Source organism: Lethenteron reissneri, chromosome 31, assembly GCF_015708825.2.
Source record: "Lethenteron reissneri isolate LAM-NWPU_2019-01 chromosome 31, ASM1570882v1, whole genome shotgun sequence".
NCBI classification, from domain to species: Eukaryota; Metazoa; Chordata; class Hyperoartia; order Petromyzontiformes; family Petromyzontidae; genus Lethenteron; species Lethenteron reissneri.
Window position 1 is genome coordinate 4,071,810 of NC_083809.1, and position 14,987 is coordinate 4,086,796.

Sequence of the window (14,987 nt, forward strand, 5' to 3'; positions counted from 1 at the left end):
AAAAAAAATTATAATTTTTTTAAAAATAGTCTACATCAGCAGCAGGCCACGCTTTCTCACCTGATGACGGACGTTTGTGTTGCGCCCGAAACGTCGTGATTTAATTTAGTTGTTTTCATTTATTTTATTTTATTTCTTACCTACGTGACTTTACCGAAGAAACCAAAGAATAAGGTTATATATATATATTTGTCGAGTATTGGGAATGTACTGTTGTTAGCGAGCATCTATTCAGGCCCGCATGGCTCATGAGCGAGCAGTGTCGTAGGATGAATCCTCGCTGCCTTTGTCTCACCGGTCCTAGTAAAGACAAACTCCACCTTTGTGATTTGATGTGCTTCAGATTTTTTTCTGGCCCGTCACATTTCCTTAATGTTTACAATCGAATTCCTTGCAGCGTTGTTGAGATATCATGTGTGTAGCAACTGAAGCAGTTGCCAAAGTGGCTAATGTCATGAATTGGCTAAACTTAAAAGCTTTTGCATGTACAAGAAAAAGAAGACAATTTTAACCATGTGCAAATTGCTTACAGGTACAACATTAAGATTTGTTTTTTAAAGATGTAACGTGCCATGCAACAAAAGCTGTTATTGAGGCATTGTTAAATATATACATTTTTTCTTGCTCTAATTACCATAATGAAATGAGGTAATATTTCAAAAATAAATTGCCTCGATAAATGAAGCGTATGAACATGGTAATAAAAATCACATATGTAAGATTGTAATCGCAAAGTGTTTGAAATCACATTTTAACTACACACTTGTTTTGTGACCTTTGCGAATCAGCATTACTGCAAATGAAGGCCCGAGGAAATTGAAATCGGAGTGGGGTAGGCAAGATGTATGAATTGTGTTGCTTATTCAAAGAAAAGCTGCAAGCACGACAATCGATTTAGTTCGCTCGCCCCATCAGCAAGCGAAATTAGTTAATCCTGAGTTTCATCACTTACAGCAGTGATGCAAACAGACCTGTGTATACAAGCAGGACTGCAATTAGCAAATGGGCAAAAAGTAATCTGCATGACTGATGAACCTTCACGGAATGACAACTACCACTTTATGTTTTAAAAATGTGTCGCCTAAGTGCAATTTGCACGTTATTGTGCCAAAGCACATCCACATTAGTTCTAATTAGCATGTAAAAATGGTTAATTTGGCCAAAATTGATCTGCTTCAAAGCATGACTCATAACGGCTAATGTTTCAAGAAATGGCTGCCGAAAAAAATTAATGTGGTTCTTAAGATGGTTGCAGAAATGCATGAGACCAAGTTAATTAATTACACAAAATGAAATCGTTTTAATTATTGGCTAAAGCTGTAATTTAAACCCCAGGAAGCAGCCAGGTTTAATTTTGTCATTGCTATCATCATCATCATCATCGTTTTAATGTATACGCCAAGTATTGCCTTAAAGTAATTTGGCCCACGAGAGCCTTTGGCCTTTACATGCATTCATGCAGGAACAATCTTGTAATTTACTGTTGGCTTGTATAAATTATCCAAAGTTGGCCGGGCAAGATCACACAATCGCCCGATCTCGAAAACAATGTCACGGGACAATTCACATCCAAACAAAGCGGCAGATGGTGCGTTGATTTGATGTTGCTCCCACTTCGCAATAGATTCAAACTGGGGGATCCTCAGCACAGAGGTCAGCTAGGAACACTAACTCGTTGAGCCTCTTGATCCAAGTGGCTGAAATCAGGCCATCTGTATTTTCGGGAAGACATTTCACGCATTGTTGTGTGTGATAAGTGCACTTAATTGGATGAGTGATGTTGTTGTTATTTTTAAAAATACATTTGACGGCCAAGAGCAGTAGGGACCATTTTGAAGGTGGCTCTTTTGAGGTGGTCATCAAATTATTATCAGCCCAGGACATCACAAAACACAGCTCATCTAGCTCCACTATAGAGAGAGAATCCTATATTGTTTTCACAAAGGAAGTGCGTCTCATTTAATGTTCAACGATGTTATGTTTCTGTACGCAATGCATCATTATTTGCATCCCCACGTATATTTTATTCAAAGGACAAAAAGCTTTTTTACATTGTAAAGTGTGAACGTACAGTATATATATTTAAATATTATGCTATGGTTCACAATTCCAGTGTCTCATTTTACATTCAATATTCCTTTGCTTTTGTACACAACGCATTGTGTTAATACGCCTGTGTATTTTTTTTAAAGGACAAAAAAGCAAATCTCTACGTTCGAGAATGGACATATTATTAGTTTATAGCTATGGGTCACAATTCCAGTTTTGAGTACTTGTAGAAATCAGAGGGCATATGCTGCAGCCAGCATCAATTGCATCGCTCCAAACCGTGTGTTTAATATTCCTGAGTGCTTTGCATACACATTGCCGCTGGCCACCTCTCAGTATGGCCGTACTTGTGATACGTGTGTGTGCGCGCGCACGCGTGCACAGTGCATGCACGTACGCACACACAGGCGGGCATATGCGTGCGTACGTTTTTGTGTGCACTGCATTCAGAGGCGTGCGTGCGTGTGAAAGTGCCAGGGATGATGGATGGAAGAGTAGATGGCTCCAAACTTTTCTCAATGTTGGCACATGCTCGGTTATTCATATTTAATAGGCTAAAAGCATGCACAGCCTGCTTACAACCAATAAACCTAGACTTAATTAACTAATGTGGCGGTGCCCAGCACAATATGCACCGTGTGCGTTTATCACTTATCCAAACGTTGAAATGTAGGCATCGCTTCCTCCCTCTAATTGGTGCCTGTGCAGCCCATTTTGCCTGATCAATGCATTAGATTTTTAAACGAAGTGCTTTTTTAGATGTCTTTAATTTGCTGTGCCACTGCGCGTCACGCCCATGACATGACCACCGAAGTGTTTGCCTTGATGAATTCCAACGCCGAGATGAGACGTGCCTGCACTTTGCCAGTTTTATGTTTCTTGACACGTTTTGAGCCCTCGCAGAACCGTGCAGCGCTGGCCACGAGGATTGAACCATTGCCGAGAAAGTTTTGCGGGGTTACCCGTGCCACAAGTGAAGAGAGACCAGCCTTTACGGATTGAGTCAAGAAAAGAGACAAATTTGGCTCCGAGCAAGTCGTTGGTTAAAAAAATAATCCTGCATTTCATGAATACGACAGCTGTCCTTAATAGTTTTTTTCACGACATACTTACAACATACGCTCGGTGGATTAATTTTTTTCCTCCAACTCATCCGCGCTCAAACATTTTCAAAGGGCTGCAACTTACATTAACACTCAATTTGCAAGCTTCTTTAGGTTAATAATTTTAATAGACCTTTTGTAATACATCTTAAACTGGTGAGTAATGACTTGCGATAGATGAACTCTGATGGGTTCCGGGCAGCCTTTTTAAAGTCGACCAGTTGCGAATGTGTGGTGAGGCCAGAGGTGAAGGGTGGTAGAGAGTTACAAATACGAGGGTAAATACCAATGTGTGTTGTGTCTGTCTTTCCGTCTACGTGGTGCAGCATCTGGCATTGCCGCAGAACCAATGACGCGCGTGATATAATATTTTTTGCTGAATTCCAGAATTTGACGTCATCGCAGTGCATGTCCGAGCACTTCAAAGTAGCAGACGTTTTTGTTTCACTCGAACGCCGGCCATATACAAGCACGAACGCTTTGGTTAACATGGGACCTCCTTTGCCAGCACCAAAATATGATAATAGGTTTTCCCCTTTTATCTGCCAACAAAACGGGTGTAAAGATGTAAAAACACCAAACTGAAACCTTTTACAAGGAATCATGTCTGCATTAACCACAATGCTTGTGGTCAGAATGTAAAAAAAACATACTCTGATAATATATGCATTGTCTTTGAAACTGAGTGGTCCACACCAGAGACAGCTTTCTTTTGAGCCTAGTCTCAAATGGTGTTAGACCAGAGGACGCCAAAATGCGTACAGCCCAAAGACAACGCACTATCAGAATAATAAGAGCTCGGGGTGAGAATCTACATCATGGGACCTCCTTTGCCAGTACCAAAATATGATAATAGATTTTTCCCCCTTTTTTCTGATAGTGCATTGTCTTTGGGCTGTCTGCCTTTTGGCGTCCTCTGGTCTAACACCGTTTGAGACGAGGCTCAAAAGAAAGCTGTCTCTGGTGTGGACCAATAAGTTTCAAGGACAATACATATATTTTCAGAGTGTTTTTTTGTTTGCATTCTGTCCACAAACATTGTTGTGAATGCGGACATGATTCCTTGTAAAAGGTTTCAGTTTGGTGTTTTAACATGTTAACACCTGTTTTGTTGCCAGAATAATATTTAAAAAAACTTTTTTAAAACACGGTTTAATGAAATGTACCGTACGAGTAATGGCAGAACTCCATGACTCCAGGAAGTGGCCCCAAAGCTTGCCATAGCGTAAGGGACTATGGTGATTTACAGCCAACGTTAGTTGAGCGTGGACAATTAGACCCAAGCCGAAACATAACATATAAAAAAGAATGTTAATTTTTATTTATTTTTTTATGATCGAATAGTGTCTTGTCATCAGTATGACATAAGTATATCAAGTTTGCAGTCGATACCACATTGGGAAGTGGGTTATAATTGAGTTACAAGATTTGAGGATACAACAACAACAACAGACAGAGTGCGTTAATAAAAAGCGTGTAAAAAAGGGGAAAACCTATCATCGTGCTTTGGTTAACGATCTACTCTGTGTTAATTTCACAAATGCAATGCTGCACATTCAGTGCATTATATGTTATAATTTAAGAGATCTGCAATGCTTTAAATGGACAGGCAAGTGGATTTTCATATTAAAAGTTCTTCAGTATTTTTCCACTATATCGCAGCATATTGATTACATTTTAAGGGCTTCTGGAATGCACTTAATCAGCCAAATTACCCAGACACATGGTCAGATGTATTGCGATTGCATTGCCTTCGATTGTGGACCACAGTCACAATTCCATGGTGCTGCTGTTCCTTGAAAAATGTGCTGGAGAGTGTGTGCTTTGAGATGGGGGGGGGGGGGGGGGTCTTCGCTTGGTGGATATTGGCTACATTTTAATTGGTCGGATGGGTTTTATTTAACCTCCCCGCAGGAGCTGCGAAACCAATAAAAATGAAAAACGCCACGGTTTAATCTGTGGAATACTACCGGAAAGTTTAGTGTTGCCGATTATTCATTTGTCCTCCTGAGATGAATGTGACTTTTGTGAGATGAGGTTGCGCAATGACTCCCAGGTTTTTTTGCCCATGGGCACTCTTCAGCAATGTCTCATTTGGATACCCTGAGGTATTGCACTTCAGCTGAATTCTGATCTCGTGTTTTTTCCCCATATAAAATACCGGAAATGCGATGCTAATCTTCACGTGTAGTTTTTCTCCTTTCGAATCAATGTAATTACAAGCGTGCGCTGAGAGATTGCGTCCTTGTATTTACATTGAACACTGTAAAGGCAACCCGTACCGTTCGAGATCGTGTGCAGGCTAGCGACATAATTCACACTGCTAAAAAAAAGTTAGTGGGCTTGGGCAGGACACGTCATGGACCAATGATCGTGACGGAGTATGCAGCCAAGGAACAATGCTTCTGAGGGTGACATCCGCCAAGGAGATGGAGTGCTGAAATTGGCTCATGTGCAGCGCTTTGGTGTATTGTAGCATAGCAAAACCGTGAGAGATGGTGACAAGTTGGGGGGGGGGGGCCTTCATCTCGCAGTGGATTTATCATGGCCGATGAAATGTGAGCGTCGTGTTTCCAAAGCTGAGGTTGCTGAAATTACATATTCACCAAGTGTGTTGTATGTTCCATATGTTATTTGCAACTTTACATTCTTTAAACATGAACACTGGTTTGCCCAGTTAAGTATTCCCTCTGACAAAGCAGCAGGATTCCCAATTAGAAAAGAAACTATGAAATTAAATAAAGTCAGTAAAAATAAATGTGTTACGGGAGATGTATTCGCTTGTATGAGATGCAAAAGAAAACATTTACCGAACCCCCTCCCTGCCTGACAACTTTACTCCTTTTATATCTCGAACATAAAGGTTTCTTTTGAAACTGAAAATAATGATGCAATCTCCAGGTGTATTCTATGAATTGTAGCTACTGCTGTCACAGGTACATTATTTAAATTTGCATTGTTATTTTTGGCTGAAAACATACAATGTAATTGGTAATGGACAAATATTTCATTGCAAGACCCACCTGACTTTCCTGGGTAAATAAGTCGTAACTATTATTATGTTAATTGCAACATTTGAACACGAGTGATTTTAACATTGGACTTATTTCATGTGGAGGGGATCTTAAACGTGTCATAGTTGAAGGTGAAGTATTTCCAACCATTTTTAGATTTAAAGCTTTCGTGACTGCAGGGATTCATCTTCTTGGTTCTTTCGGTAAAGTCACGTAGAAGGGAAATAATAAAATAAATAAAAATAACACATTTTTAGGTTTCGATTTAAAGCTTTCGTGACTGCAGGGATTCATCTTCTTGGTTCTTTCGGTAAAGTCACGTAGAAGGGAAATAATAAAATAAATGAAAATAAAACATTTTTAGGTTTCGATTTAAAGCTTTCGTGACTGCAGGGATTCATCTTCTTGGTTCTTTCGGTAAAGTCACGTAGAAGGGAAATAATAAAATAAATAAAAATAACACATTTTTAGGTTTCGATTTAAAGCTTTCGTGACTGCAGGGATTCATCTTCTTGGTTCTTTCGGTAAAGTCACGTAGAAGGGAAATAATAAAATAATTAAAATTAAACATAAGAAAATAATTCTCACGACGTTTCGGCCACAACGCAAGCAGCCGTCTGGAAAGACAGCTGTCTTTCCGACAGACCTGTTCTTCACCTGAGGACGGCTGCTTGCGTTGTGGCCGAAACGTCGTGAGAATTATTTTATTATGTTTTATTATTATTTTATTATTTCCCTTTTACGTGACTTTACCGAAAGAACCAAGAAGATATTTCCAACTAATCCGAGGAGGCGGTAGACACTGTGCGGGTTGGGATGGCACGTTCGTCGGTGACGTGCTTGATGGTTTGGACTTCACCACCATCGTCGAAGTTCGGCGATTCTTTCATCGCCCATTTGCCACGTTACGTTCGAGCGCGGTTTAGCGATGTCCTTAGTTGTCATGGGAGAGAGAAGCCCAGTGCTTCCATGGTCTGGGTCCTCAACGTGGTGTTTGTTTCCCAGGTCCATAACCATCCCGCGATTCAGTCGAGCGAGTGCAGATGTGTTAATTTGCGGCCGCTAGAGTGAAGGCGCCCATCCAGAAATGTTTCCTGGATTTGAAGCCTGTGGCTTTTGGATTCTTTTAGGTCTTGTTGGAGCAGCAGAGTAATTTTGTTCATGATACTCTGGTAATATTGAGGTGCTCGGGTCATTGGACTTGTTACCACATTCGGGGTGAAAGATTCCTCGGTGTGGTTTTTCTTCACCATCGCGTTACATTCTACACTAGCGTTAGCAGTCACGATTAATGAAGGCCTCCCATAGTCATTACCGTCTCTTATGGTTCTGCGATGTGACAATCGGTTTAGCTCTTGCCCAAGAGCTGATGCCCGTCGCTGCAGCTTCCGTGGAAGCTGGGTGTACTCTGGGGGCACATTTCCTTCATTGGCTGCCACTTTCAACCTTGACCACTGACTAGCTATCATCCCTGAGAGCAACGTGCCCTGCCCAAATCCGCTTACTTTTTTAAATACTGTAATCAATGCGATGGCTTATATTTGTATTTTCTTGAGTTCATGTGTCCGTCTTTTTGTTACTCGGTGTAATTGCAAGCATGCTTCCTGCAATGTTTCTCTATGCACTTTTCACCCTTGTGTTTTTTAACGTCATCTGACATCTAGCTCGGGTGTAAATACGAACGTGTAAGTGGATTTTTTTGTTTAAAACACTCAACATCTTTGAATGGAAGACAAGTTACGACGAATCATTCCATCGATTATAATTGATTCTTACACTCTCGGTAGACGCAACTGATTGTGCGCGTGAAAATCAATTTAGACTTTTTCACACTATACTCTGTTTAGACTATTGCGGTGGACAAAACTCTGAAAGCGAGGCGTAAAATTACCAACAAACTAAATCGATTCTTGAGCTGTATCGTGACCTCAAATCATGACAATTAATGGAATCGCAGGGATGGGGTGAATCATTGCACCCCGAGAGAACAGACACCATTTTTTTCCCATTGAGGAACAAAAATAAACCTGCCCTACTCGAGGCTGACGTTCCATGCCCTGACAGGAATTATTTTAAGCTGAGAATAACTTCTCCCAATGGACAAGCGTGGAGTTAGTAAAAATACATAAAATAACCTATTGAGCCCCCAAACTTGCCTTTTGTGAAGCGACCTCATAGTTGAATTGAGCCTATATTCGATGAGTAAAATGAGCCGAGTTTGTGCGCGCTTAGCACCGAGTGAGAATGAAAATAGGACAATTTTGACCATGACTCGAAGGGCCTCGAAAAGTTGAGATTATCAAACACCTGCCCGGAAGTGAAGCTGTCAATTTGTTATTGCCTCTCATTGTTTTACTGCATATTTTATGACATTTTGCCTTATTTATATGCAGCAGTCCGTGTGTGCTAACAGGGGATGCATGAAATGGCATGTTCGTTTTATACGGCTCCCGTGGGACATACATCTCCTGAATTCAGGAATTTCCGAAAACTTTCAGGCTAAATTATTCTGACTGGATGAGATTGTACTGTGTAAATGTGTACCGCATGAAGTGGTGAATTCATATACATGAATGCATACGTATGGGGCCACACTGTCCCAGTTACTTAAATTGCTGTCCTTGTATTAACGCAAACGGAGAAGAAGATTGGAATGCTCTGGAGATATTAGATATATGCCGTACATAGCGTTGTATTGCTCTTAGATACGTTTTAGATTCCTATTGGCATTATTCCAGTGCATCGTGCTCAATAAACCATTTGTAAGCTTTTTTTAACACTTGCTGCATATAAAATATCACTGCATTACCATCAGCAAGGCTACTTCAGTTCACCTTTTTACTCCCAAAAGCATTTGTGCGCTAGCTAGCTTTAATGTGGATGTCGTAGCATTCCCGAATGCATTAGAGTGCTGTTTCTCAAACTTATGTTCGCCCGCGGACCACTCGGCCGATGCAAACATTTCAGCAGACCACCCAGCCCCTGCTCCTGGTGTCAACGCATTCGCTTCTCTCTCCAAATATCAAAATACCAGTCATACAAAATGATTCATATTAACGGAACGTAAAGACGTATATTCTTTTAATGCCGCTATCAGGTTTCTTTTTTATGTTGGGGCAGTGGCATTTAAATCTTGGGGTTAGAATAGTTTAATCTAACTTCATTTTTAAATTAAATATCACATATCTGTCAACCCATACGGTTTACCCATATTCTTGTACAGGGAAATTGAGTTTTCAGGTCCATGCGGCATTCAGCCGTTTCAATAAGGGCAAAAAATGTTTTGTTGTCTATTTGTTTGTGTTTTTCCCTTGTGATGGGACTTTGTAGGATGAACGTTGACATTTATAAGGGCACTGGGTGATCAATACTGTCTGAATTGGTCTGTAATAAGGTAGGGCACTGATAAGGGGGCGACAGGTATGATATCATCAGTAAAATATCAATTAATGTCCGAAACCGAAGGTAAAAACGTTGTCTTTATTTCCGGATCAATTTGCGTTTGCGTCACAGCCCTGCGGGACCACCCTGTGGTACCGGGGACCGCACTTTGAGAACCGCTGCATTCGAGGCAACGAGCAGCCAGTGACTTGAACATTTAGAACAGACTAAATGTGTGCCTCAAATGTATCTGGCTTTGGTGTCTGTCTCCTGCATTAAATGCTACAAATGTATTTTTAAAATGTGTTTATAGCCAACATAATGTGCAGAGACTCATTCAATGCACAAACTATTTAACCTTTTGTCCGATCATATTAATTAAATGAACCTGGGTATATAATTTACGAGAATTAATAGAGTGCACTTTGCTTGTTTTTACAAAGATTGTTTTAATATTTAATCGTACAGGTATATTGTGTGTTTTTTATCGCCACTAAGCAGTACAATTTCAATGGCAGTGGGAATATATGAGGTCTGATTTGGGTGGTGATATCCTCGGGAGAGAGCTGCAGATTTTACATGTAAACACCATCCCTCTTACCATGCTGCCCTGACAGGGGCCAGATATCATCAGAAAATCCTTGACTGTCATATTCAAAGTGGAATGGGCGTGCGTGTGTGACCTACGCGCAGAGAACTTCTCTCTTTTTAAGACGTGATCATCACCCTAAAAAAAAGCAGCATTTGCACGAAGTCGAACAGTTCCCGCATTGAAAATGCAGGTGACAAATCTGATTATATTTGATACTTCTTATTTACAGAGGCCACTTGCGTGTAATTATAGCGTATTGATGAATCACGTTTTAATGTAAGAATAGATGCGGTTACATTGTCTCAACAGTGTTATTTTCAATTCGAATAGACAAACGGTGCAACCTAGCACTTGTCAACAAGACATATGTTCAATTGGTCATTCGCCTGTTTGAGCTCTTCAAAACCACACTCTTTGCACGATACGATCAACATGAACTAATAAAAACATGCCACTGCTGCATAGCTTTTTTTCTTTCTTTTACGGGCTGTGCCGTATAACTCTCTCCAACGTGTTTTCGAGCTGGATCGATTTTCTTCGGCACTGTGCCCGACGACGATTGGAACGTCATTTGGCGTTTGCGCCAGTCTGTGGTGCATTGCCCGCATTGAAAACGTAAACGACGATAAGCTCTCGGCACGAAACGTCAGCTATTACACCGAAAAAACACGTGGCACAACCCAAACGCACACACATCCGAGTGCGCATGACACACGCTTTGTGTCCTGGCTTGAATTGGGCCTTTAAAGAAGTTGTGCTCTCCTGGCTGACAATCCTAAAATTCACATTGTGCAATGAAACAGGTGCCCTGGGATGGCACATTGGAGATTGACATTTCTCCCATCTCTTCGCGCCAGTAGGTACCTTCTGTCATGCATTGGATCGCTAGATACGCACGTGCCGTTTGTGCTGTATTCCTAATCTGTAAATCCACGTGGCAGATGGTCAGCTTTCATTAAATTCCTTGGTTACTTTCCCCTGAAATTTACCGACAGCTTCAAAAAAACACATCGAGGCTGTGCATTAAATTTTACGTAATTTTTCGGTCGATGCGGTCGCCTTTTTAAATCCTTTATATTAAGTTCGCTTGCTTGCGTGCTTGCTTGCTTATGACCGTGCAAATCTTTCGGTCGTTTTTTAACCCACTTCCCATGATCCAGTCGAGCTGACATTTTGCACACAGACTCGTTGTGCCTGACAATTAATTTTAGTGAAAATTTTTGTTCCAAAATTTTACACTGTTTAGGGAATTTTTTTAAAATACTTAATTACCAATTGCTTAATGCTGCCAGACAATCATCTGACCCGTAGGTGGCAGCCATCTCAAGCCAGAGGACGAGAGGACTCTAGCCGCCACGCATATAAAGGATTTATAGTGAAAAACTTTGTTTTTACGGGTTAATTTTTTAAATTTATATTGCCATGTGGTCGCACCACTAACATTTGGCAAGTTTTCTTGTGTCCAACCTTTAATTGTTGCTTTAAAGAAATACTTGGTATGCCTTTTCAGTGAATTAAAATAACGTCGTTGCATGTTGATTAAATACACATGCTGTACATGTGCAGCATATCAATAGTGATGTAACTGGACTTGAAAGTGAATGGTTTAATTGTAAATAGCATGGAGGCCAAACAATGGGTTTCTATAATGACCATTCCACAAAGAGGTTACGGCCTTAATAGTTCCGCTCCCTGAATTAATTGACTGTTCAACGCAACAGCTTCTTTTGTCATCAGCATTTTTCATTCGACCATCAGCCTGTCCCCTGGAAACTAAGAAATTAACGAACGCACTCGATTGGTGCAGCCAGATAATCAGTGTGCTAAATGGGAAACCCTTTATTCTAAAACAGCATGTGGCATATTGAATGAGAATGCATTTAAACACTTCATTAGAAATTAATTCAGAGAACAAAGTGTGCGTACATTTGCCATTCAAAAGGGCCAGGTGCCGGTATTATTCTACCCCTTAATGACTGTGTTATCACCCTGGCGTTTCCAAAAGACATTGGTGTTCATTGTCCGGGCCCCATTTGCGCAGCTAATTGATCGTGCGTTGACTGATTGTGGATTCGTGATTAACAGACGCCTCTTGGGACTTGTGCTTTTGACAGGTGATGACCAGGAGGAGGCTATGAAGATGGAAGATGGGAGTGATGGTGATATGAGTAAGAAGAACATCTTAAACTAATTGGAAACGTCAAATCCTTCTTGTTACCTCACTTAATATGAAGTGATAACTTCAATGTCTGCCTTTGATGAGAGTATTAGCCTGGCGCGGGCGTTTCAAGATTGCTCAAACGTGCAGGCTAGTCTATATATTATGTGAAATCTGTTGCACAATTTGGACATTATCTGGCTTTTATTGGGAGTAGCAGAAAACACTGATCTTATGGGAGGGTGCACGACTTTTATCCTGAGATTTACCAGTGTTGTGCAGATTTCCACGTCTACCAGTGGACAGCGCTGTCCTACGTGTCATAGCCATATCCCACGGCCGTCGTAGCGTTTATTTGTAACCAGGAGAGAAGCCAATTTACCTATCAATTAGTACACCTGCTTTGTTGTGATGCCGCAAAAGGCGAAACTGACAACTTTCCCTTAGGCAAGTCTTTCTTGCTCTGAATCCCACCGATGAATTGTTGCACGTGGGAGCCAGCGTTCAGTACCATACAATAATCCACCTTGTTCCACTCTTAATAAACAATGTTCCCGCTCAGCTCCTCTTTTCGGCTTACCCCATTACACGGAGACAATTGAATACATAATTGTGCTGCTGGCATGGTATCAAAAAAAGCAGGCCTCGTGCGCCCGCGTACATTAAAGACCCCTGCGGCACTTTGCAAGAGAGGGCCCGTTGTGCGTCTGCGTTGAGCCCAAATTAACCGCGCACGTTTAATAATTAATGATTTCCAAATAAAGCACAGGTTCGCTTGTAAACACGCAAATTTCACGTGGCCTAATGGAGTCACTTCGTGTAAATATTGCACGAGCTTTGCCCGCAGAAGCCAACTTTGTTTTGCCACAGAATGCTCGTTTAAATTATCACCTGTGCACGATTATTTCTTGTGGTTTTAGATATTGGCTATATTGAGCTTCAATACAAGCAGTAGTTTCATATTTTAATGAACACTGGACATGCCCCAGATATTACATACGAAAGAAAGGGATGCAGAAAATCCCTTGAAATATAGCCCAAAAGCATAACACGTCTTTTTAGGTGAGTGTGTGAACCATGCCATTTGGCTCTATTTAATCAATAAGAAGTGATATTGGTCGTTTACCTATGACCAGTTCACCTAGAATGAAACCCAATCATATACAATCTTGGAAGATAAGTATATTTGAGCCTAGACACTGCTTGGATGGGTGACCACCATGCACAAATTGTATATTCTCGTCCATTGTATATGAACTCGTCCATCAATGCTCCCCGTGTTCACCAACCTGCTGAACTAACCATGCTGGTGAAGTATGTTCAAATAATGCTCATGACATGGTGAGGCCCCTTACCCAGCAATAGGTTGAGAAAACGGCTGTGCAGAAACGACTCGTCGAGTCTCGAGACTCAATCAGGAGGGTCCTGCATTGGGATGCTTGGCTGTGACGCAGCAGCAGCAGCTGCAGTAGCAGCAAGAATCTCGTTTTGTGGGAGAAACTAATACCAGCTAGCGTTAGGAGCTGCATTAAATTTATCAGCGGTGTTGTAGTGGTTCCCCAGTCGACATTTCGCACTGCTCGTGGTAACGCAATAACCTTGTCGACAAAGTGGGACCATGATGATGCATCTTCGGGGCCCTTCATCTTTCATCTCCGGGATGGCAATATGTAATCCATAATATATACCCTGCTTTAAGCAATAACCACAACTAATGGCCCTTAATGTGTGCAAGTTGAATTTTATGCTCCCTGCACGTGATGTGTCCCTGTGCATGGGACGTGGCGAATGGATATATATATTTTATTTGCTTTATTTATCGTGCATTATTCAGGAGGTAAGTAGCAGATAAATAAAGCATGGGTGGACACGTTTCATTTAATTTAAGATGCATCTTTTTTCTTTTTCAATCACATCTCGGCTTTGAACACTTCTGAGCAGAGTCAAGTTTGCTCTCTTTTTCAGAAAAGTCACCAAACTTTTAAATGATGAATGGCGTATAAAAGTTTAACTGAAGGCCGCCAATAAAAGTAACGGAGCTTTTTTTTTTATAATTTACATTTGAAGAGTGTGGGTCATTTTTCATATGTCTAGGTAGTCGGAGCAACAAATCTTTTAATCATTCATATATTAAAGGGAATGTTTGGCTACTCTGCAGTGTGCATTGAGGAATGACATACAAATACAGATGCTCGAAAATGTGGATACGCACCTCTTTAATGGCATTGCAGCTCCTTAAACGTGTGTCATGGAAGCATTACAGTTGTTCCATCCTACCTTTTAGACACTATTGTGCTTGCATACTTGAGTTCTTTTTTTGTCGTCTATATTTTTGTTCCTGTACGAGAAAATTGATGCGTGTGCATCAGTATTTGTGGTCCGGCATCTTTTGTGTGCTCCAAAGCCCAATGAAAATTCCTGTCACTCATGTGCGGTGGTTACACTCCCCCCTTCAATAAGCCTGTCCAATTTAAGTGGAGCAGATGAATAGTTTACTGCATTTCCAGAAAGATTTGCATTCAAGGCCATCTTCAAATCCTCAAATTTACTGCCTATCGGATAGATGCATGAAATCCTGGTCCGATGAAAGTGTTTGGTGCCTTCACTGCTGATACATTCAGCATGGGATGGATGGATCGATTCCCACTCAAGATCAAGGTTTATGACAATGAGGTTGCTGGGTGGTTCAG

General features: G+C 41.0%; 1 protein-coding gene across 3 annotated transcripts in view; it reads left to right on the forward strand.

The window, feature by feature from the left end:
• LOC133349684 (double-stranded RNA-specific editase 1-like) overlaps positions 1 to 14,987 on the forward strand; it is a 150,867-nt gene that overhangs the window by 62,958 nt on the left and 72,922 nt on the right. For all 3 annotated transcript variants that reach the window (XM_061563332.1, XM_061563331.1, XM_061563333.1), the window contains exon 2: positions 12,254 to 12,307. In XM_061563332.1, coding sequence (XP_061419316.1) covers positions 12,274 to 12,307 — 34 coding nt within the window. In that variant the 5' untranslated portion in view covers positions 12,254 to 12,273. The remainder of the gene's footprint in view (positions 1 to 12,253; positions 12,308 to 14,987) is intronic.